This window comes from Delphinapterus leucas, chromosome 14 (assembly GCF_059928025.1).
Source record: "Delphinapterus leucas isolate spDelLeu-1000000601 "Yukka" chromosome 14, BTC_Dleu_Yukka2, whole genome shotgun sequence".
Lineage (NCBI taxonomy): Eukaryota > Metazoa > Chordata > Mammalia > Artiodactyla > Monodontidae > Delphinapterus > Delphinapterus leucas.
Genome location: NC_143142.1, coordinates 62019843 through 62041380, shown reverse-complemented (window position 1 = coordinate 62041380; position 21538 = coordinate 62019843). Strand labels below are relative to the sequence as shown.

General features: G+C 44.2%; 2 protein-coding genes across 11 annotated transcripts in view; one reads left to right on the top strand and one right to left on the bottom strand.

Annotated features, from left to right (window-relative positions):
* Window positions 1-14770, top strand: part of EPG5 (ectopic P-granules 5 autophagy tethering factor) — a 126390-nt gene extending 111620 nt beyond the window's left edge. For 6 of the 8 annotated variants that reach the window (XM_022561821.2, XM_089895110.1, XM_089895109.1 and 3 more), the window contains 6 exons: window positions 345-489; window positions 5929-6171; window positions 7490-7706; window positions 8216-8431; window positions 10159-10273; window positions 12743-14770. In XM_022561821.2, coding sequence (XP_022417529.1) covers window positions 345-489; window positions 5929-6171; window positions 7490-7706; window positions 8216-8431; window positions 10159-10273; window positions 12743-12925 — 1119 coding nt within the window. In that variant the 3' untranslated portion in view covers window positions 12926-14770. Of the gene's footprint in view, window positions 1-344; window positions 490-5928; window positions 6172-7489; window positions 7707-8215; window positions 8432-10158; window positions 10274-12742 lie in introns of those variants that run through there. The other 2 variants (XM_089895108.1, XM_089895111.1) reach the window with 2 other exon arrangements.
* The window catches only part of SIGLEC15 (sialic acid binding Ig like lectin 15), a 40603-nt gene continuing 19486 nt past the window's right edge, over window positions 422-21538 (bottom strand). Inside the window, exon 4 of one of the 3 annotated variants that reach the window (XM_089895118.1) lies at window positions 422-6043. In XM_089895118.1, coding sequence (XP_089751244.1) covers window positions 6004-6043 — 40 coding nt within the window. In that variant the 3' untranslated portion in view covers window positions 422-6003. Of the gene's footprint in view, window positions 6044-14379; window positions 21536-21538 lie in introns of those variants that run through there. The other 2 variants (XM_089895114.1, XR_016387630.1) reach the window with 2 other exon arrangements.

The following is a 21538-nucleotide window of genomic DNA, read 5'->3' as shown; positions in this document are numbered from 1 at the left end:
TGACCTTGGTTTTCTCACCTGAATTGGAAATAATAATACCTTGCCTTCAAAGTGTTGTGAGGATTAGATCAGAAAATGAACATAGAAGTTTTTGGAAAAGTTCCTGGCAAGTACTTAGTGTGTAGTTAATGTTGTTATTAATGTAGTAAAAACTACTACTGGGATTTGGGAGAACATGGGTTCTGGTCTAAGTATTACCAAAGATTTTTATTTCCCCAACACAGGGTCTTTCCTCATATGACTCACTGCTCTGTCCTCTCCCAGTACAGTGCTGTGCTCCCAGGGAATATCCAGTTAACACTGCATGCATGGATTCATTTGAATGATCCTTTTTTTATTGTCAGGATGCAGTTCCAAAATGCCGAGCCTTCACTCACCAGATGGTACAATTCCTCAGCTCCCTGGAACAAAATGGAAAAATCACGTTAGCAGTCCTTGAACAGGAAATGTGTAAGCTCTTGGATGATATCATTGTTTTTAAACCACCTGGTAAGTGACTATGGTGGAGTCATGTATTCACTCAGTAAATGAATTCCTGCTGTGTATAAGGCATCTTGAGATCAGGAAGATGGTCGGGCCACTGTCATTCCTGTTTACAGAGAAGCAGTGGTCAGAGAGATGACTGGACCATAGGGACACTTGTCATCTCAGCACTGGCCAGGGTGGGGTGGCATGAATGGTAAGAACTTGAGGAGGCATAGACACTGTCAGTTGCTGGTGTGAGGTTAACTGGACTGAGGGCTAAGTTAGATGACTAGATATAGTGATTAGGAGATAACCAGAGACCATCCATCGAGCAGCATTCCTGGATGTTTTGGCTCCTAACTGGGAGGGCACTTCAGAATCACCTGTAGGCTTGTAAAGAAACTTCATATGAGAACCTGTGCTCCTAGCAGTTTGGTGGACTGGACATCCTGATTGCCTCTCCTGCCGAAAACAACTAAGGATGCTGGATAAAATGTTTTTAAGAAACCAAAAATTAAACTTATTGACAAGGCGGCAGAAAATCTCAGAAGTCAGAAACTAAGTAAAAGGAGGAACCCATAAAAGTAGATGGAGTACTGAGGCTGGCTTTTACCTTGAAGGCTTTTGCTGACACTCCTTAGATTAGGGGAGATGATAAAGCCCAGGGCCTGCCTAAGATGGTAGCCTGAAAGGACCTCCTGTGCATTACCACATAGGGTGGCATACTCAGGGTAAGGATGAGTTAGAAATGAACCTGCCCTGAGAAAGGAAGACAACAATCCTTAGATTCATTAAACCCAGCAAATCCCAAGCAGGGTAGATAGAAAGAAATTCACCCCTGTACATACTGTAGTGAAACTGCAGATGCACCGGGGTCAAAGGAACAACATTCAACATTTACAAGGACAGCCGGCTTCTCATTGGCAACAGAGGAAGCTGTAAGATAGTGGAATAACACCTTCAATGTGCTGTGAGGAGATGACTTGTAACCTGGGATTGTAAACTAAGAAGAACCATCTTTCAAAGATGAGGATGAAATAAAGATGTTTTCCTTGAAACCTGAGGGTGTTTGTCCCAGTGGACATCACTAAAGGAAGTACTAAATAAAGCATGTTCTTTAGGTAGAAGAAGAGTGATCACAAGTGAAAGGCTTGAATTGCAAGAAGGAAAAGTAAGCAGAGAAAGTAGTGAAATGTGGGTAAATATAAACAAAAACTGCCTGTGTAAAACTACAGTAATCATCATTTAGGGGTTTAAAAAGCAAAAGCTAACATTAAATTATATGACCACAAATATATGTAAGTTAAGAAGGAGGTTGAGTTAAAAGCATTCTAAGGTTTTAATATTGTTTGAGGGGGGTCAAGAGATTGATTAAATTTATGTCTTCATAGAATATGAATGGTAAAAATTCTAAGCAATTCACCAAAAGAATAGAAATAAAATATGTAAGTTCTAAGTTAGTAGAAGGAGATAAGGATTGGCCAGGACTTCCCTGGTGGCGCAGTGGTTAAGAATCCATCTGCTAATGCAGGGGACACGGGCTTGATCCTTGGTCCAGGAAGATCCCACATGCCACGGAGCAGCTAAGCCCATGTGCCACAACTAGTGAGCCTGTGCTCTAGAGCCTGCGAGCCACAACTACTGAGCCCATGTGCCACAACTACTGAAGCCTGCGCGCCTAGAGCCCATGCTCTGCAGCAAGAGAGGCCACCACAATGAGAAGCCCATGCACCGCAATGAAGAGTAGCCCCCGCTTTCCGCAACTAGAGAAAGCCCGCACACAGCAATGAGGACCCATTGCAGCCAAAAAATAAATAAATTAATTAAATTAAAAAAAAAAAGGATTGGCCAAATTTTGTTCAATCCAAAGAAGGCAAGAAACATGGAGAAGGTAAGAAAAATAGCCAAAATAAAAAGATAAAGTTTAAATATATCGGTAAATGTAAATGGACAGATGCTCAGGTTAAAAGATGAAGATTGTCAGACTGGATTAATAATCAACAACATCCAGTTTTTTATGTATTTTTTTTTTAATTTTATTTTAGTTGTGGCGCACGGGCTTAGTTGCTCCGTGGCCTGTGGGATCCTCCCGGTCCAGGGCTCGAACCTGTGTCCCCTGCACTGGCAGGTGGTGTCCCAACCACTGCACCACAAGGGAAGCCCCAACATCCAGTTTTAAGCTGTTTATAAGAAGTATATCTAAAGCATAGGATATAGAAAGCTTTCTACAAGGCAGTCACATTAGATATTAAAATAGAAAGCTGGTACAGCTATATCAGTATGAGACAGATAGGACTGTAAGGCAGAAAGCATTACCAAGCCAGACAACCTCTTGTGTGTGTTCCTGCCCTGAAGTTGCATGAAAAACACATATATACATAAAAAACACATATTACTTACATAAATAAATAAGAAAAAAGCATTATTAAAAATGAAGAGAGTCGTTGGAAATTGATACAAGGTTCAATTCACCAGGAAGAATATGCATAAGGTGAAAATTGACAGAACTAGGAAGAGAAATGTCAAATTTGCTCACAGTGAGGGATTTTGACCCATGTCTCACAGTAACTGATGGATCAGGTAGACAGAAAATCAGTAAGACTATAGGATGTCTGAATAGCACAGCTGGATGTAATGAGTATGTAGAGAATAATATACCCTGTAAGTCCAGAATGCACACCGTATCAGTCTCACATTGAACAGTTAAGAAACTTGACCCATTACTAGGGTTAAAGCACATCTCAATCAATCCCAGAGGACTGGTATCAGGTAGACCACACATTCTAACCACAGTGCAATGAACTTAAAAATCAGTAACAAAATATAACCGGGAGGGAAAAAACTATACATTGGAAATTAAGAAGCAAATTTTTAAATAACTGATGACTAAAGGAACAATAACAACAGAAATTTAAAATATTTAGAACTGTATTAAAAAAACAGAGCATCAAAACTTGTGGGATTCAGCTAAAGTGAAACTTAATTTCATGGCCTTAAATGTTTATATTAAAATTTCTAAAAGCTGAAAATTAATTAGATAAACACTGAGCTTAAGAAATTATAAAAAGAACCACAAAATATAACCAAAATCTGCTTAGAAAGAAAGAGATAATGAAGAGAAGATAAATAGGAGGAGACTAAGGGTGAACAATGAAACTGGTAAATGTATAGGAAAATCTAAATGAAATCTGACTCTATAAAACAGTAATAGTAATGTGTTGTTGGGTTATGGTAACAGTAGGGAAGGTAATAGGAAATTAGCATTGTCTGGGAACCAGTTAACATCAGACTTTGAAAAATCAAGAATGCATGTTGTAATTTGTAAGATAACCACTATGAAAATGTTAAAAGAATATTTGAAGAGAGAAAAAGGAATGTAGAATTGGAGGGACAAATTGGAAGCATATAGTAAGATAGTAGATTTAGACCCGCTCACATCAGTAATTACATTAACTATGAATGACTAAGATTGTCACACTGGATAAAATAAGGAAGAAAAAGACAATCCAGTAAAAAAATGAACAAGACCCTTAAATTGACATTCTACAAAAGAGAATATTCAAATAACCAATAAACATATGAAAACATGCTAAACCTTGTTAATATTTAGGGAAATGCAAATTAAGAACTTGATGGCATACTGTATCACATCCACCAGAATAGCTAAAATTAAAAAGTTTTCAGTACCAGATGTTGGTGAGGATGTGGATCAGTGTTAACTCTCATATACTGCTGATCACAGAGTAAATTGGTACAACCATTTTTAAATGTTTGACATCACCTACTAGTTTGCATATCCCTTGGCTTGGGATATGCAAACTAGTTAAAAAAAAGAAAGAAGAATTAGCAGGCAATACTGGAGAAATTGATTTAGAGTTGGTCATATGTAACTGGACCATGAAGATTGAATAATAGCCAGGCAAAGGAGTGAAGGGCGTTCTAGAAAGAGCTTAATCAGAAGAGTGATGGGATCAGTTCTGGTTTTTAAGAACAACATTTGTTGGCTGTGTTGATGATGAATGGGAAGGGGGAGAGGCTGCGCTCTATTAGGAGGCTTATTGCAATCATTTTTTGTTCCCATGAATCATAACTAAAAGATAGATTAAAATCACTATTCACAGATGCAAACTGTTATATATAGAATGGATAAACAACAAGGTCCTACTCTATAGTACAGGGAACTAAATTCAATGTCCCGTGGCAAACCATAATGGAAAATAATATGAAAAAAGTATATATATATATATATGTATATATGTATAACTGAGTTACTTTGCTGTATAGCAGTAATTAACACAACATTGTAAATCAACTGTACTTCAATAACAAAATAAAATTTTTTTAAAAATCAGAAAAAAAATTTATTCACCTGGAATTCAGAGATAAGGCCTTTATTACCAAGAATATTTATACATAAAAAAGTAGATTCACACACATATAGTGCTTTAAAAATTCCTTGCTTGATAATCAGTATATCTTATGATAACATTAAGTTAGGGTTTATTGTACACTGTGCAAGTGGGTGAATTTGGTTTGATGGGTGTAAGACCTCCCCACTCACGTTGACATAAATACCAAAGCCTTGAGGTGAGAAAGCCACAATTCTATTCCCTTAAAACAATGAACCCAACTCAAGGAGAATTAGAAATAGTTGGCAAAAATTATGCCTGATGAAGGGAATTCCCTGGCTGTCCAGTGGCTAAGGCCCTGCAGTTTGACTGCCGAGGGCCGCGGGTTCAATCCCTGGTCGGGAAACTAAAATCCCGCAAGCTGTGCGGCACAGCCGAAAAAGAAAAAACAAATAAAAATAAAGTGTACAATTCAAAAATTATGCCTGATGAATAGTTACCTCAACACACCCTCAGTGAAAAATATTTTCTGTTCTTGGATGTGAAGAAGGAATCTACCTCAGTCACTTATTTGCAGTTCTCTTTTAAAATGAATTTGCTCTTTTTCTTGTGTTGTATTCTTTTTTTCACCTTTTAATATTTTGGAAAGACCCAGTCTGTCCATTTTTCTTATTTAAAAAACAAAGAAATAAAAGAGCTGCTGTTAGGAGTCTGTAAAAAGGTTTTTCCTTTCCTTACTTTTTTATATTTAGTTTTAAATAATAACCTTCATTCTGTGTAAATCATTCTAGAATTATTTACAACTTTGGCATTGGTAGGGGTGGAGGTACTGTTTCTAATTAGTTTACCAAATGACTCCTGAGATCTATGTATTTTGTCTATTTATTAAAATATCACTTGGTCACACGCTGTAACCAAGGATCTCGCAGTAGTTCCTGCTTTGCCCTTACAAAGTATGTATGTGCCACATCCTATCCTTAAAAGCTAAACACAGAAGGATTTTCCTTCTGGCCCCTGGAGAGCAGCTAGTTTGAAGCACCATTGTTCCCTTTATCACATTCACATCGTCATACCAGCAGCCTTTTGCAAACGTGTTGGCTATGTTCCCCTTCAGATCTGGACAGCCAGACCCGCCACATGGCCCTCAGCAGCCTCTTTATGGAAGTCCTAATGATGATGAACAACGCGACTATCCCAACAGCAGAGTTCCTCCGAGGCGGTATCCAGACCTGGATTGGGCAGAAAGTGCATGGGCTGGTGGTTCTGCCCCTGTTAACAGCCGCCTGCCAGAGCCTGGCTTCCGTCCGCCACATGGCTGAGACGACGGAAGCCTGCATCACTGCTTACTTCAAAGAGGGTAAGAGGACCGTCATGTCAGGGTCTCAGTAGACCCATCTTTTCCAAGGAAGATTAAAGCTTTATCTGAAGGAGATACCTTTCCAGACCCTTCCTGTTGAGGGATTGTACTGTTCTAATATCTCTGTAAATGTTGTTGATGTTTCAGAATATAGTTTGTTTTCTTCATAAAGATGTGCAGTTAGCATGAGAAATTTTGGCCCATGTTGGTACCATCATGTTTCGAGGGAACCTCTAATTCATTTTATGTGGGTTTTGGAGTGTCAGACCAACCCTTTTATGGTAGTCAAATTGTGTATGTCATAGGCCTAGTCGTAGTCCTAAAAACAAATGCTATATACCAGAATCTTTATAATAATGATCCACTGTATTAATTTTCTCTATTTTGTCACTTGTTAAAGTTTTTCATATGTCCTCTTATTGCATTTTGTCATGTGTTTTAAACTATTACGGAGTTCTCTTCCCGCCTCCCCTCCTGCCCCCCACTCCCGCTTTGTCTTCTTATTTCCTACCTCTAAACTCTCAGATTCTGGAAACAGCCTGATCTGGTTAAAAAGTATTGCTCAGAGCAGTACTTCTCGACTCTGTTACCCAGATATACATCATCGTGCACACAATAGGGGAGAACGAAGGGTACTGGAGTGAGAATGCTAGGAAGTGCCTGCAACCTGCCCATGCCCTTTCTTGACAACACGTGAATAATCCATGTTCCCATGTCCCCCTGTGGAAGGTGCTGTGTGTGTCACCATGTCACCCTGCTCCCATTCCCCCCAAAGAATTGAGAACCATTAGGATAACACTCTTGCTCCAAATTTATTTACTGTTTGTTGCTAAAATCAAATTTGTTTTTTCAATTTGTGAAACATTTTCAAGAATTTCTGTCAAGATACGAGTCAAACTAAACTTTGATAATTAAAAAATGCTTATGAAGGATAGAGTAATAATAATACCCCTCGGAAAAGCATAAGTATTCATAGCATACTTAAAAATGGTATTAGGTAAAGTTAAAACTCTTAGATAACTGGGAGAGGCGGTGTCTACATGAGATTTTAATGATCATAATATGGTGAAAGAGGTGATTTATGAAAATGCAGCCATGATACCTGACTTCATGATACCCTCTGCACTGGCAGCCAGGACAAAGGCATTTAGAGTGAGGGCTTCCAGTCCAAGCCATGAGGCATTGTCAGGCCCTCCAGGGTCAATGTGAGTGGTGTTTTCTCGACCTGAAGCTTTTAAAGTGAAAAGGTTCATTAGAGTAGTTAAATAGTTTGATTCTTGCTCTTACCTTTCTCTACCTCTTGGTGTTCTTTTCTTAGGCTCCCTCAATCAGAATTTAGGTTGGGGCCCCATTCTGGTGTCCCTTCAAGTTCCTGAGCTCACCATTGAAGAGTTTCTGCAGGAGTGCCTGTCCCTCGGCAGCTACTTGACTCTCTATGTCTACTTGCTTCAGTGTCTAAATAGTGAGCAGACGCTAAGGAACGAAATGAAAGTGCTGCTTCTCTTAAGCCAGTGGTTGGAACAGGTGTATCCAAGGTATATTGGCCCTCCGGTTGCCTACAGCCGACCGACCCATGGGATTGGGATAGCTTGAATTTGGGTTTAAGTTAATGTCCACTTAAGTGCACAGACCCAAGTGATACATAAGAAACAAACAAGGCTATGAGGTACAGTGACACCTATTTTAGGAAGATTTTCCTTGCATGGGCCGATTTTCTGAGCAGGCGTTTTATTTCCTAAGATGGGTATTTTGAAGCACCACCTTTAGCTTCCATATCCGTTAAGTAGGGGCAACAACGTTTAGCTCACTTGATTAAGTGAAAGGACGTCAAGCTCATATATGCTGTCTGGCATGTAGAAGGGGCAATAAATGTCAGCTGTTCTTTTATTGTCCAAATACTTTATTAACAGCATTACCTGTCAGCCTAAGCTTTTAAAGTACTAAATGTCCCTTACACTTAAAACTCATGTGTGGACTTTCAGTTAAATGAGAGTGGAAAGAATCTACTCTGAATTTGATTTTCCTCCCCCCTCTCCGCCCCCAGCTCTATGCAGGAAGAAGCAAAGCTGTTTTTGTGGTGGCACCAAGTCCTGCAGCTGTCCCTGGTTCAGACCGAGCAGAATGACTCGGTCTTGACGGAGTCTGTCATTCGAATTCTGCTCATGCTTCAGGCCCGTCAGAGCCTGCTGGCCGAGGAGAGGCTCAGTTCAGGGATTCTCAGGGCAATTGGGCTGGGCCGGAAGTCGCCCTTGTCTAACAGGTGAGGAAGCACCTGCTCTTGCTTTTCTAAACGGGCCACAGACACCTGCACATACCTAGGGGGTGCGATACTCGGTAGATTTTCTATTTAGGAGCTGAGCTAGGGTCCTCCCAGAGATTAAGAAGAAAACAATCAGAGCCTGATTACATCTTTACATTTTAAAAAGGGTGTTTATTTTTTCCGTTTTAAAACAACTTTTATGTTCAAAGACTTTTTTTTCCGCAGTATCTCATTGCATTTTGACTTGGTCACCTGACCACACTACACATTACTTTTTGTCTTTGAGCCAGTGACGGTGTGCAAGGTTAGGTTAAAACACCCCAGTCAGCTGCTTCACTGCCAGCACTTTGTCAGGGAAACCCAGGTCCCATGAGGGACTCGGTCTAGCAGAATTGTTAAGTCAAGATGAGTAGAAGTTAACTGATTAGAAGGATAAGTAATGAGAAATACGTTCAGGTTTTTGTCGCTAAAAATTCCAAGGTGTGAAAGAATTTGCTACTAGCCCCAGTTTATCTCCTAAGACTATTTGCATCATGGTTTTCTTTTAAAGGCCTTATCTGGTTTGAAAGGAATTCTTACTATTCTGATGTCAGCATTCTTATGGAATAGCCTGCTGCAACTTTGGGAGCCACCCAGTCCAAACCAGTTAACACCATACTCCTTTGTTTGTGGTAGAATTTAGCAGGACTGTGTGATTTGATTCACTTAAATTGTAAAATACACGTCACATAAAATTATCATGCTAACCCTTTTAAAATATTCAATTCAGGGACTTTCCTGGCAGTCCAGTGGTTAAGACTCCGTGCTTGCACTGCAGGGGGCGTGGGTTCGTTCCCTAGTCGGGGAACTAAGATCCCGCATGCCGCGCGGTGTGGCCAGAAAAAAAAATGATAAAATGTACAGTTCAGTGGCATTTAGTACATTCACAATGTTGGTGCAACCATCACCACTATTTTGTTCCAGAACATTTTCGTCATCCCAGAAGGAAATAGCTACTAAGCTACTAAGCAATCACTCCCTATTCCCCTCTTCCCCAAGTCTCTGGCAACCACTGATGGATTCCTGACTATGTATATCCTGTTCTGGGCATCTCATATAAATGGAATCATGTAATACGTGGCCTCTTGTGTCTGGCTTCTTTCACTTCCCATAAAGTTTCAAGGCTCATCCATATTTTAGCATGCACTGGTACTTATTTCCTTCTTATGATTGAATAATATTCCATTGTATGGACACACCACATTTTGTTTTTCCATTCATCAGTTGATAGACATTTGGGCTGTATCCACTCTTTGGCTGTTGTGAATAGTGCTGCTGTGAAAGTTATTTACAAGTTTTTGTTAGAACACCTGTTCTCGGTTCTTTTGGAATTGTTGGGTCACATGGTTACTCTACATTTAACTTCTTGAGGAGCTGCCAAACTGTTCTCCATAGCGCCTGCACCATTTTTAACATTCCCACCAGCCGTGGCTGAGAGTTCCAGTTACTCTGTATCTGCCAGCACTTTCATTCCTGAGACTGAATTATGTTTTCATTGTTTGGGTGGTGATAATGGAAGGGCAGATAAAGACTCCTTGATCATATTTACAGTTTTCCTGAAGAGGCTAACAATCACAGTAGGTCTGGAGATGTGTTCATCTTATTTTTTAATAGAAAATATGGTATTTATTTTAAAATGCTTACTTTAATAGTCATTTACTTCTTCTAATCCCTCCCTAACACTTAAGGTTCCGAGTGGCTGCCCGAGGCATGGCTGCCTTTCTTTCAGTTCAGGTTCCCGCCAAGGATCAGATCCGTTTGAAGCCGAGCTCTGAATTACATCTGACCCTGAAAGCTCAGCAGGTCAGTAAAAAGCTTTGTGGTTAAGGGCTAGAAGTTTTCCACAGGAGGAGGGAGGTGGTACCTGTAGTCTTTACACGTGACGACCTGGTGATGATGATCGGCAGCAGCGCAGCATACTGTCTGGCGGGCTCTACTAACTGGAAAATGGTTAACGTGTGTATCTGCCTCGGATTTTCAACCAGTTTTTGTAGGCACTTGCCCAGAGCCCTATTACTACCCTTGTAGAAGTAGCAAGGCCATGGGCAAGCCAATCTAGGATCGAATTTGGTTCTGATGACATGACTGTGTGCTGACCCGTCACAAGCTGGGGCTGGGGACAGGCACAGAAGATGAGACTACAGTTGAGACCGATAGAGGTTAGCTGGGCTTTAACTTGGAGCCAAGGCGGTGGTTCTGTTTTGTGAGTCTGGGGGTTGACCAGTGTTGGCTGACATGGACAAAATGGTAGCTGTGAAAAATAGTTTGTTCTGAAAACATGGAAGGCTACATGGCAGTGGTCCCCCATCCCCATAACTATTTTCACCCATAAACAGGCTGGCCAGGTACAAAGGTATATAATATAAAACGATGGCTGGCATTCTTGAGTGCTTACTGCATGCCAGGCACTGTTGTAAGTTTTAACTCACTTGATGTTAACGAGTTTAAATTTTAACTCTTCTGATTCTCATAACAACCCTATACAATACGAACTTTTATTATCCTGGTTTTGCGGATGAGGAAATGGAGACAGAAGGAGACTAAGTAATTTGTCCCAAATCACACAGCCCCTGAGGGCTGGGGCTGGGATTCACTGGGCCTGTCTGGGTCCAGTGTCACGCTGTTGTTGCTCTGCAGTACTGTCTCTGTACACGGTAAATGCTTAGACCCCTCAGCTCTTGTCTTTTGCGGCATTGTCATGTCTGAGCCAGCCATGTACAGTGTGATATCTCGGTATTAAGAGCACAGATGAAGCAAAAAAATCAGCAGGTTCTTCACAGGCATCTTGGTTTGTACAGTACCCGATACTTGTCACTGGCTGATTAGACAACCACCATTTGCATCCCTAATGTTGTATAAGAGCTGTCGCAAGTGGGCAGATGAGTGTCCCAGGGGGCGGTTGTGAAGGCAGTGCCATGCATTTCAGTCTGCATTTGAGAAGTCTGCTCTCCTGTGCCCGCCAGCACCTGGAGCATAGCTTTGCTTTAGCTGCGGCCAGCAGGTCGCCCAGTCCTTGCCAGCCTTTGCCGGCCTTCCTTTAGACTTAAGTGATGACATACTTGTCATCAGGGTTTTCAGACTGGAAAGAAGTCAACTTTGTATAAAATGATTATTCTTAGGCAAACTGTCAAAGTAGACCGTTCTTTTTAAAAAAGAAAGGGGAGAGAGAGAAAGAGAGAGACATATGGACGCTATGGTTAGTGGGAGTGCCTGTTCCCACTGATTCTTGTTCTTAGATTAACTCCGTTCATACAGCAGTTAGCTTGGTACCAAAATCCCTTCCATTGTTGATTTTCAACCCCAAAACTTCTGTCTTAAACCACTTGGTAATTTATTTCTAAGCTGCCTGTTCATTTACCATCCTCAAAAAATCTTCTCCCTCCTTATATACTGAGCCAAGCAAATTCCATCTTTTAATCTATATCCTCTAGTGCAGTGGTCCCCATAAATGAGAGAGGCAGGAGAGTGGCACTTCACAGTTCACACTCAGAATGCTAGGGGTGGGTGAGCTCGTATAGCTGGAAAACAAAACTCCCTACCCGCCAAGAACCGTTGTTCTGATTCTTTGTTTGTTTTCTCTAAATACAGTCTTTTTCTCTTGTCTTCTCCCAGTATGAAGGGAGGAAAAATTAAAATTATGGAAGTAAAGAATGTTTTTCTTTCTTTATTCCCAAAGAGAAGCATGGGAATATGTCAATTCTGTTGGGCGGAAGCCAGAGGAACTTGATCTGTCCGTTGTGTTTGTTGGCTGATAGAACAACCTTATCATTCACCCTCGGCAGCACTTAGCCACTGGTTTCTTCTGAATTTCTAGTTACACGGTTTAGTATGACATTACTTTGTAATCTGAGAACAAACCCAACTGCAAATTAAAGCTGATGCCCGTGGTTTCCGGTTGAGTCTCCAGGAAGAGAGGCAGTAGATGATCTGGCGGGGAGGGCTGCAGTGCTGGCACTGGGGCAAGGAGGACAAAGCAGGAAGACAGCCTGGCTGCAGCAGTGGCACTCTGCGGGGAGGGGTTGGGAAACAGCACAGGCCAGGAAGAGGGAAGGCTGGATGTGGAAGGCGGCAGACGCCAGAGAAGCTTGGGTTGCCGGCCTCCTTCTAATTGTGGTTGATCAGTGCCTGCCTTTGAGACATCTAGTTCCAGTTCTGTAGGCTTCCCTGGAGGCTCACAGTTGCACCTGATGACGTTGGCAGGTGTGCTACACCTGCGGGAATCATGTTATATGCATCCATGTGGTTAACCCTCTTGCCTTCTATGTCTTTTAGGCTCTGAATGCTCTTGAATCCTTGACGTCAAGTAAGCAGTACGTTGAATACCAGGATCAGATATTGCAAGCCGCACAATTTATAAAGCGTCCTGGCCATTGCCTCCAAGATGGGAAAAGCTTCCTGGCTCTTCTTGTGAACTGTCTCTATCCAGAAGTGCATTATTTGGACAACATACGATAGTAACACTGAGGCTCTTGATAAACCTGTTGCTGTTTATGTTTACATTTAACTTTGCTGTTGCACAAATAACTTTGCTCAATTTCACTGCAGTTTGGCCAATGAATTAGTTGACTGAGATGCAAGTTGGTGGGCGCTAGATAAGTGTTGTGCATGTGCACATGTGTATGTGTGTGTCCTGAGCTCTTAAAATGTTCCAGGGACTTTGTAATTTTTATGTTCATCCAGCAAGAGAACTTACGAAGCTCTCCTTGGGTAGAGAGCCACTCTCAGTTGCCGAATATCCAGTCATCTCATGAGACCCCAGGTGGGGTGCTTTCGTATGTCTCCACTTCTGTCTTTTCCTGTTTCATTTAAATGTCAAGACTCCTGTGCCAGATATAACTACTTTGGGAATCGGGTTGAACCCTCACTTTTGAACCCCAATTGTGTTCCTTCAAAGTAAAAAAGCTTTGAAAATTTCTGCATTTCTCAAATGTGGGGAAATATACCAGCTTAAATTATTATATTTTTCTCTCAATTTTTCTCTCAGAAGGGAGATAAGAATGCTGAATCAAAGTGAGTCGTTGTGTAAAATGTGACCACTTGATCCTGATTATAGTGGACAGTAGAGATGGTGACAAGTCCATTTCCATCCAGCCATGTGTCCTCATAGAGAAGGAGCCATTTGTCTACATTGGGGGCGCATGCTGGTGGTCTGTGGGGAGCATGTCGTGCACAGATGTGTTTTGTTTAATCTCCATGGCTGAGAGTGTAGACAGGGCTTCCTCTCTCCAGTGCACTGTAGACGTACATTCCCTTTGGTCATACCCCAGCCCGCTCCTTCATTCACGTCTTATTTGGCCCCTGTAGACATGTAAATTTGCAGCTCTTTCCAGACAGCAAGTTTGATATCTGAAGGTCCTGCTGTTGAGAGACAGAGACAGAGAACTTGACTGTCTGTTTCCTGCTTGTTTTATCACTCCAGATTTAAACTCAAATGAAGCTAGCAAACCTGCTGAAACACTGGTCGGTGGAAACTGGGTCAGGTCAGGAGACTTGACTGAAATTTGGCTTTTTTTTTCCTGACCTGACTGAAATTTGGCTTTTTTTTAATCGTCACGTGCCTTCTGTTGTTAACAGTTCGTTCTTTACCAAAGCCTGTCTGCAGTGTTGCCGTGTTTTGCTGCCATCTGCTTGCTCTTGTCATGTCCCCCCCCACGCCCCGGAATTCGCACCTTGACTTCTGTCATCATATTCATAATTCTGTTGGCTCAAAATTGATTTGTTTGTCCAGCTGGCCTAAGGTGTCTTTTGCTTGCAGGCTATCTATAGCCCGAGGCTATTTACATAAAAATGTCTTAGTCACTGAGAGCTTTCAGCAGGGGGATTTGGGGTATAGATTAACTGAGTGATAATCTCTTTCCAAATATCGTTTTGCGGTGCTTCCCCCAACATTTGGAAGTGTGTAGGAGCTGTTCTTTATTTTGAATCTTTTTAGTTGGACAGAACAGTTCTGCCCCACGGAAATGCTCTGGTAAAGATCATCCCTGTTAGCCTTCAAGTTCTGTAGGCCACTAAGTGTCCATCTCCGAGGGATGCATCTCAGAGCTTTCCTTGTTAACACGTTTTAGAAGCTGTGGACAGTTCCATGGCTGATTTGGCAACAAAGATTTTATGAGAGGAAATATTCTGTGTGCTGTTTTCTTTGAGGAGGATGTAATTATTGGTATCCTAGAATGAAATTTTTGAGTGACAGTACATACATTTAAAGAAAATTATGTTTAATCTTAATTTTTGAAGGTTTATAATATTTATAATGTATTTGCTCTGTAAAAATTATAAAAAATAAATCAATCTTTGGTTGTAGCTGGTAAGAATCCGATTTTTAGGGATATCACACTATCTTGTAAAGTATTTCAGTTGTTAAAGTTGATGCAGATTTTTTTATGCCTGATGTCATCTGTTTTTTTTGACACTGTAACTTGATCATCAGAGATGGTCGGTAAAAGTACTTCCTCTCACGCTTAACAGTGGAAGGTTTACTCACCACATAGGTTCCTATGAGAGGCTCTGGGCTAAGAAATTGCTTTTACAACACTAAGATAGCTCAGAAGGTGGCAATGTTGCTGTAGCCTCCTGGGAAAGAATAGACCGGTCTGCCCACTGGCTTTCAGGAATAATGAGCTTTTGTTGGCAAAATAGTCACCTCCAGAGAGCGCAGGGCATGTTTCAGAGACAGTTAGCAGTGCTGCATGTTGATACCTGGGTCAGTAAGACCAAGGCACCTATGTGCTGGAGCTTCGTTGAAGGTGCACTAGTGCAGACTTTCCCCATACGTGGCCAGCAGTGGCTTCCGGTTCAGATGGGGATGCAGAGCAGCTTCCTGGGCTCTTCTCCACTCTTCTTTCTGCAGTTCACACAGGATGGGCCAGAGAGGCACACTCGACCCCCTGATCTCCTGGCTCCCCTTCCTAACTCTGCAGAAAGCTGCAGGCACAGATGCCAGGGAGGGAGGCTCTGCTGATGCGTCTGCCCAGCCTAATGGGGCCAGGGCCCACCCTCCATGTTCCTGAAGCTCCTGGCACAAGTCGCTGGTGGTTTCACGATCAGCCTGTTGGCACAGTCACGCCTGCCTCCTCGAGGTTGCCTGAGTCTCTCAGTTCTTCGAGGTGGGGGAAGCTGGGTCCAGAAAATGAAAACCCCTGAGCAGCCCACCCTCTCTTTAACCAAGTGCCAACCCCCTTCCTCCCAGTCAGTGTATCCACGTTGTGCAAGTGAGAGTGTCCATGCCCTTTCTTCCTTTCGAGTGAAGGTGAGACACAGTTTTCTACTGGATTTTTTAAACTTAATTAATTAATTAATTTTTGGCTGCCTTGGGTCTTCGTTGCCACGCACGGTCTTTCTCTGGTTGTGGCGAATGGGGGCTACTCTTCGTCGCGGTGCGTGGCCTTCTCATTGTGGAGGCTTCTCTTGTTGCGGAGCACGGGCTCAGTAGTTGCGGCACACGGTCTCTAGAGCACAGGCTCAGTAGTTGTGGCTCACGGGCTTAGTTGCTCCGCGGCATGTGGGATCTTCCTGGGCCAGGGCTCGAACCTGTGTCCCCTGCATTGGCAGGTGGATTCTTAACCATTGCGCCGCCAGGGAAGTCCGTCTATTGGATTTTTAAACCTGAAATGAATAATTTCTGGAGCACGAAGCAGATGTTATAGGATCATGACTTTTGAAGTCAGTAGAGGCATTAAAGCTCATCTGGTCCCATCTCCCACTCAGCAGGGATCCCAGCCCTGATCCTCCAGCCTCTCCTCTGCCCTTTCCTGTGGCCACTAGTTCCGCTCCTCATGGACAAGCCCAAGTGGCCATTGGTGAGCTTGGTTGTAGTTCTGCTTTATACTGGGCTAAAACTGGCCTCCTGGTAACGCTGGCCATAGTTCTGCTGGAGCTGTCCTCCTGCCCCCTCCTGACAGACCTTCAGACCTTTGGAAATTTTCATACCTCATCACACCTCTGACCCTGCCCGTCCACCCAGCCCTCAGCCTTTGTCAAACGAAATGCCTAGTGCCTTTAGTTAGTCCTTTGCCCCCATGATGTCTGCCAGGGCTGCCCTTTGGGAAAACTGCCCAAATTAGCCCACGTTATTAGAAGAGGGCCATGCCGAGAAACAGTAGGGTCAGGACTTGGGTAAAACAAATGAGGCACCCAGGGCACACATATAAGGTGGCACTTGCCTGCTGGCTCCGAGAGAGTGTGCCTCCTTAGGTTATGTGCCCTCAGCCTGGTCTCTGCTTTGGGGGTTGGCTACACTAGAGTGGGTCACGCAGCAAAGCTTGCTCCGCTGGACATGTGGGCAGCATCAGCTCTCAGCAGCTGTGCCCTCTGGTTGGCACGTTCAGTCAGTGGTGAGTCAAGCTCCAGAGCTCGGTTTATCATCAGTTGCAGGTCTGACAATAAGGCGCTTTGCACTTATCCTTCAAAACTGTCTGCTCTGCATTTTGGACCAACTTTACTCCTTATTCTGAGCTAGTAAAATTTTATTTAGAGCTGAAAAATTTTCTGCTTAGTTAACTTTGTCTTATTAAGCAAAGTGGAGAGTACGATGCTGCAGATAAGCATGATGCTTTAAAAAAAAAAAGTTCCCTCCTGTCATCTTCCATTTGCATCTGGGTTGTGCTGGGTAAAGTTCTTGGCATCCAGCCAGGCACTAACACTGACCTTGTCCTGGTCTGTGATGATCCCGGTCCGTGGTGACCCTCTCACATTATAGAGGCGTCATGTGTCCTATAGAAGCGGTAGTTGAAGTTTCCTTCAGTCTAGATAGGTTCCTGATTTCTGATGACAATAACTTGAGAAAAAAACTACTGACCCTATTTTGGGGTAATGAAACCACTAAGGAATGTTGTTCATTATAACTTTATTTTTTAATGTACTGATGTAATATCTCCCAAGCACTGAGGTTTAGGATTTATTTTTCTTTCAATGGCTTAAATCACTCAAGTGGCAGCAAATACATCTTAAATGTGTTCAACTCTTTTTTCCTACCCACATGCCTAGTGTGGCCTTTAAAAACAAGTTATTTTGGTCATTAAATGTGCAATATTCACTTCTTATTCATTGTTGGCATTTTACTTGCTTGTACAAAGGATGAGTTTTTATATAGTGATGAAACACAGAAAGAAATGAGAATTGGTTAAGTAAAATTCTGCAAATAAACTAGATTCAAATTTAATTTACGTGTGGTAGACATCTCATTTTGGGCAAGTTGGTTGGCAGGTCTTTTCATCCAAAAATCACAAAAAGAAAAGTGTGAAGTTATAAAGCTTGTAATGGGTAGAATCTATATTCTGTGACATTTCACCACAATCGGTGAGGCCTCTAGTTTCAAGAGAACTTAAAACTTGGGGGTTTAAGAATTGGCATAGACGGGGACCACCTGGTGACCCCAGAGAGTTCAGGAGAGCCCTGAGGTCTGTAATGTGCTTGTGATCCTAGTAGGAGAAGGTACATGAAGCTGCACAAAGGCTTCCACTGCCTGAGTTCCTGGGTGGGGGCAGGGCGCCTCTGGGAGGGCAGCCAAGCTGCCAGGGAGGTCAGTGCAACCTGAGCTTGGTCACAGTCTGCTCCAGAAATCACTTCATGTTGGAATGCCAGGGAGTTCTTCCTTAGTGTTCATTTCCATTACATTAAGACACATCTTGAATGGGCCAAAGTATGGTGAGAGGGCCCGCATATTTGATTTGGGATTACATCAGTTTGGGATTTCCCTGGGACAGCGCCCTGTGTGTCTCCCCAACCCTTGCGTCCTTGTCTGGGTTTGGCTTCCTTCTCCAGACAGAATCACAGGATTTTGGAAAGTGGCTTAGAGGCAAGTTGTCCCACCTCCTACTAGTGTAGGAATCACCTGTCTCTAGACAGGTGGGCTTCCTTGCTGGGAAACGCCCAAAGAAATGCAGCTCCAAAGTGGTCCATGTCACCATGGGGCAAATGAGAATCCTTCACCTAAGGATAGGGAGCCAAGATCTTCCTCCAAAACCTGCTTCTCTTCTGAAGACAGCCCTCTTCCCTCTTGGTCTTCCTTTGCTAGCCTAAACCCTTTTAGGAGACAGACCCACATTCCCCGCCTATTGGTCAGAGGAGCCAACCTGATCTCTCTCCTGGACACCATATTTTAATAATGGCCTAAATTTGTGGCTTGGACCAGACTTACCTTGGACTCTCTCAGCCTGCTCTAGTTGACCTGCTCCCTGACACGTCCTCCTTAACCTTTCTTAAGGCCCCTCTCTGTACCTTCCCTCCCTTCACTTCCTCTTCCTCCCCCCTTCCCCTTCCCCACCCCATCTCTCTGCTCTTCCACCTGAGGTCACAGCCAGCAGCCTCTGGTGGAGGTGTGGAGGTGTGTCCCCACAGGGCCTCTCCCGGGGAAATCTTTAGCCCTGTGGCCCCTCTGAGTTCACTGGCATGTGGGAGTTGGGGACAGAGAAGGTCTGGCGGCCCAAACCCTGGAAAACCGGGGAGTTCCAATCCCAAATAATTCTGTATCCTTGTATTGGCAGACCGTGTTTTCTCCCTTTAGCTCATAAACTATGACAAAGAGGAAGGGGCACAGGAGAGGAGGAAAGGCATGTGAGAACCTGGGAAGGAGAAGGAGGCATGCGTGTGGAAGGAGCTGGGACCAGAGCTGTTCTGTCACAAGCACGTGTGACCCTGGCCAGGTCACTTTCCTCCCTGAGACTTTTGCCTCATTTTAAAATGTGGATAATTGCAGCCTTGCCTGTCTCCTGGGTTTTTAGTGAGAACTGCCTGGGATCATGGAAGGGAAGGAACTTTGACGATCACAGGGGCCCCCAGAAAATGAGGGGTATTGTTGTGGAGGGCATGGAACTGGACCTAAGTGCCAGGCTGGAGGTGGGACAAAGCTCAGGACCCCAACTCATGGTCTGTAAGGTCCCTGGCCTGAAGGCCCTGTGGCTGGCTGAGCCCTGCCTTCACCTGGCTCTGTCATCCAGTCTGGTGAGGGGGCATATGTATATATGTAAAAACTCAGCCCCACTCAGTGTCATTTCTGTCCCAAGGCAGGCCTACCTTCATTGTATATTATCTCGTGGACGGTTCTCATGGAGCTACATCTCAATTTAAAATTTAGGACATGAGCTCCTTGAGGGCAGGGAAGGTGTGCTAGGCTCTTGGTGGACCTGGGCAGTAGTCGCCCTTCCTCCCGCTGCTTACCTCCAGGAGCAGCCTGGTGGGCGGCTGGGAACAGAGGGAAGGTGCAGGGTGTCAGAAGCCCCTCTCATGTCCGCAGAGCACTCTCCCCTACACCACACTGCCAAGTCCTGTCTCCGAAACACCAAATCTCCTAGGTCACTTCTCAGGCCCAGGACACTGCTGACCGAGCCTGCCGCCTGTGGCTTGGTCCTTGCTTGCCACCGATGGCATCTGGGTGCTCTGAGAGGGGAGAGTTGGGAAGGACTCCCTGGCTCTGAGGTGAGCCCAGGGGGTCTGATGATGGTCAAGTGCAGTCCCCTCACCACCTTCCCCTTCTCCCCCTAGCAGTTGCTTTATCCGGAGGCTGAGCGGGAGGCTGCCTGGGCACTGTGAGCAAATTGGTAGAGGAACTGTGCCTGTCCCTCCTGAACTGTGCCTCCCCACGGTCCATCTCTGTGTCTGAAACCCTGCAGCAGAGAGGAATGCTGCTGCTTCAGCCCGCAGGAAGCCCTATTCCACAGTGCAAACACCGCAGGAAGGACCACCGGGTTGGCAGCCAGCACCCTTACAAGTCAGGCTGACTCAGAGGGAGTCTCCAACCTATCTTGCTTAAAAATCACCTGGAGTCAACTGGACCCTGGTTGGAAACAACAAGCTAAAAAAGGACAGTTGGGGAAATATGAATGTGGGCTGTACGATGATATTATTGAATAATTGTTAATTTTCTCAAATGTGATAATGGCCTTGAGGTTATGCAGGAGAATGCTCTTGTCAGGAGACACAGCTGTGGTATTTAAGGGTAAAGTACTGTGATGTCTGCAGTTTACTCTCAATGGTTCAGCCAAACATACACACACATAAACATATACACACACTTGTGCATTAAGCTAATAGGGCAAAATGTTAGTAAGTGTTGAATGTAGGTGGTGGGTACCTGGGTGATCGTCTTGCTTTTTCAGCTGTGTGTGTGTATTTGAAAAATGATCGTAATACAAAGTTAGGGACAAAATCCCCTGGATAATTGTCTAAAGACCCTGCCCTCAGAGCCTGTGGTTCAGGTGGTCCAGGTGGTGCTGAGGATGGGGAGTTGAGCAAGCGTCCCAGGTGTTCCTGATACAGGCGGTCCTTGGAACTCACCTGGGAAACGCTGCTCTGAGAGCCCAGGGTCGGAAGGTGGAAACCCCAGCCCCAAGGTGTTGTGGGTCTGGAGCAGAGCAGTGGTCAGACAGTGAAAGCAGCCGTGCAGGCAGTGCAGGGCGCCCTGACTCCATCCAGCTGCTCATCCCTGCTGGGGCCGAGCCCTCCACACCCAGGAGCCTCCATGCTGTGGCCTCGGCTCCAGCCACACCTGTCTCTACCCTGGTGCTCCAGCAACTTTCAACTGCTTAGACAGCACCCTGTGTCCCACCTCCTGGCCTTTGCTCAGAACGACCCTTCTGCTTAGAATGACTTTTTTTTCTTACCGCCCAACCTCCATTCTCCCCCATTTGTGTGGCCAGTGTGTACCATCTCCATGTCCCCTCCTCCAGGAAGCCTTCCGAAGACTGGGTCACTCACCCCTTTGTATGTGCTCCACAGCACCCCCAGCAGACTGATGCCCTCACGTGATTTCCCACTTACTAGTCTGTGTTGCTCACGAGCGTGAGAACCCCTGGAGAGTCCTCCTGTGGAGTTGTCAGGGCTGTTCCCAAATGCTCCGGCTTCCCTTCTTCCAGGTGCAGTGAAGGGTCACGCTGCCCAGCCCCTCCAGGAGAGTGGGGCATGTGGCTAGTTCTGGCCAGTGAACTATGATCCTAAGTGGAAGACCCTCTAGAGCTTTCTTTGTATCTTCAACCCAGCAATCCACATTAGAGAGGGTGGATCCTCGGGAGCCTGGGTCCCTGAGTAAGTACAATGCGCACAGCTCTTTGCCGATCTGTGCCGGGCATGCAGCTA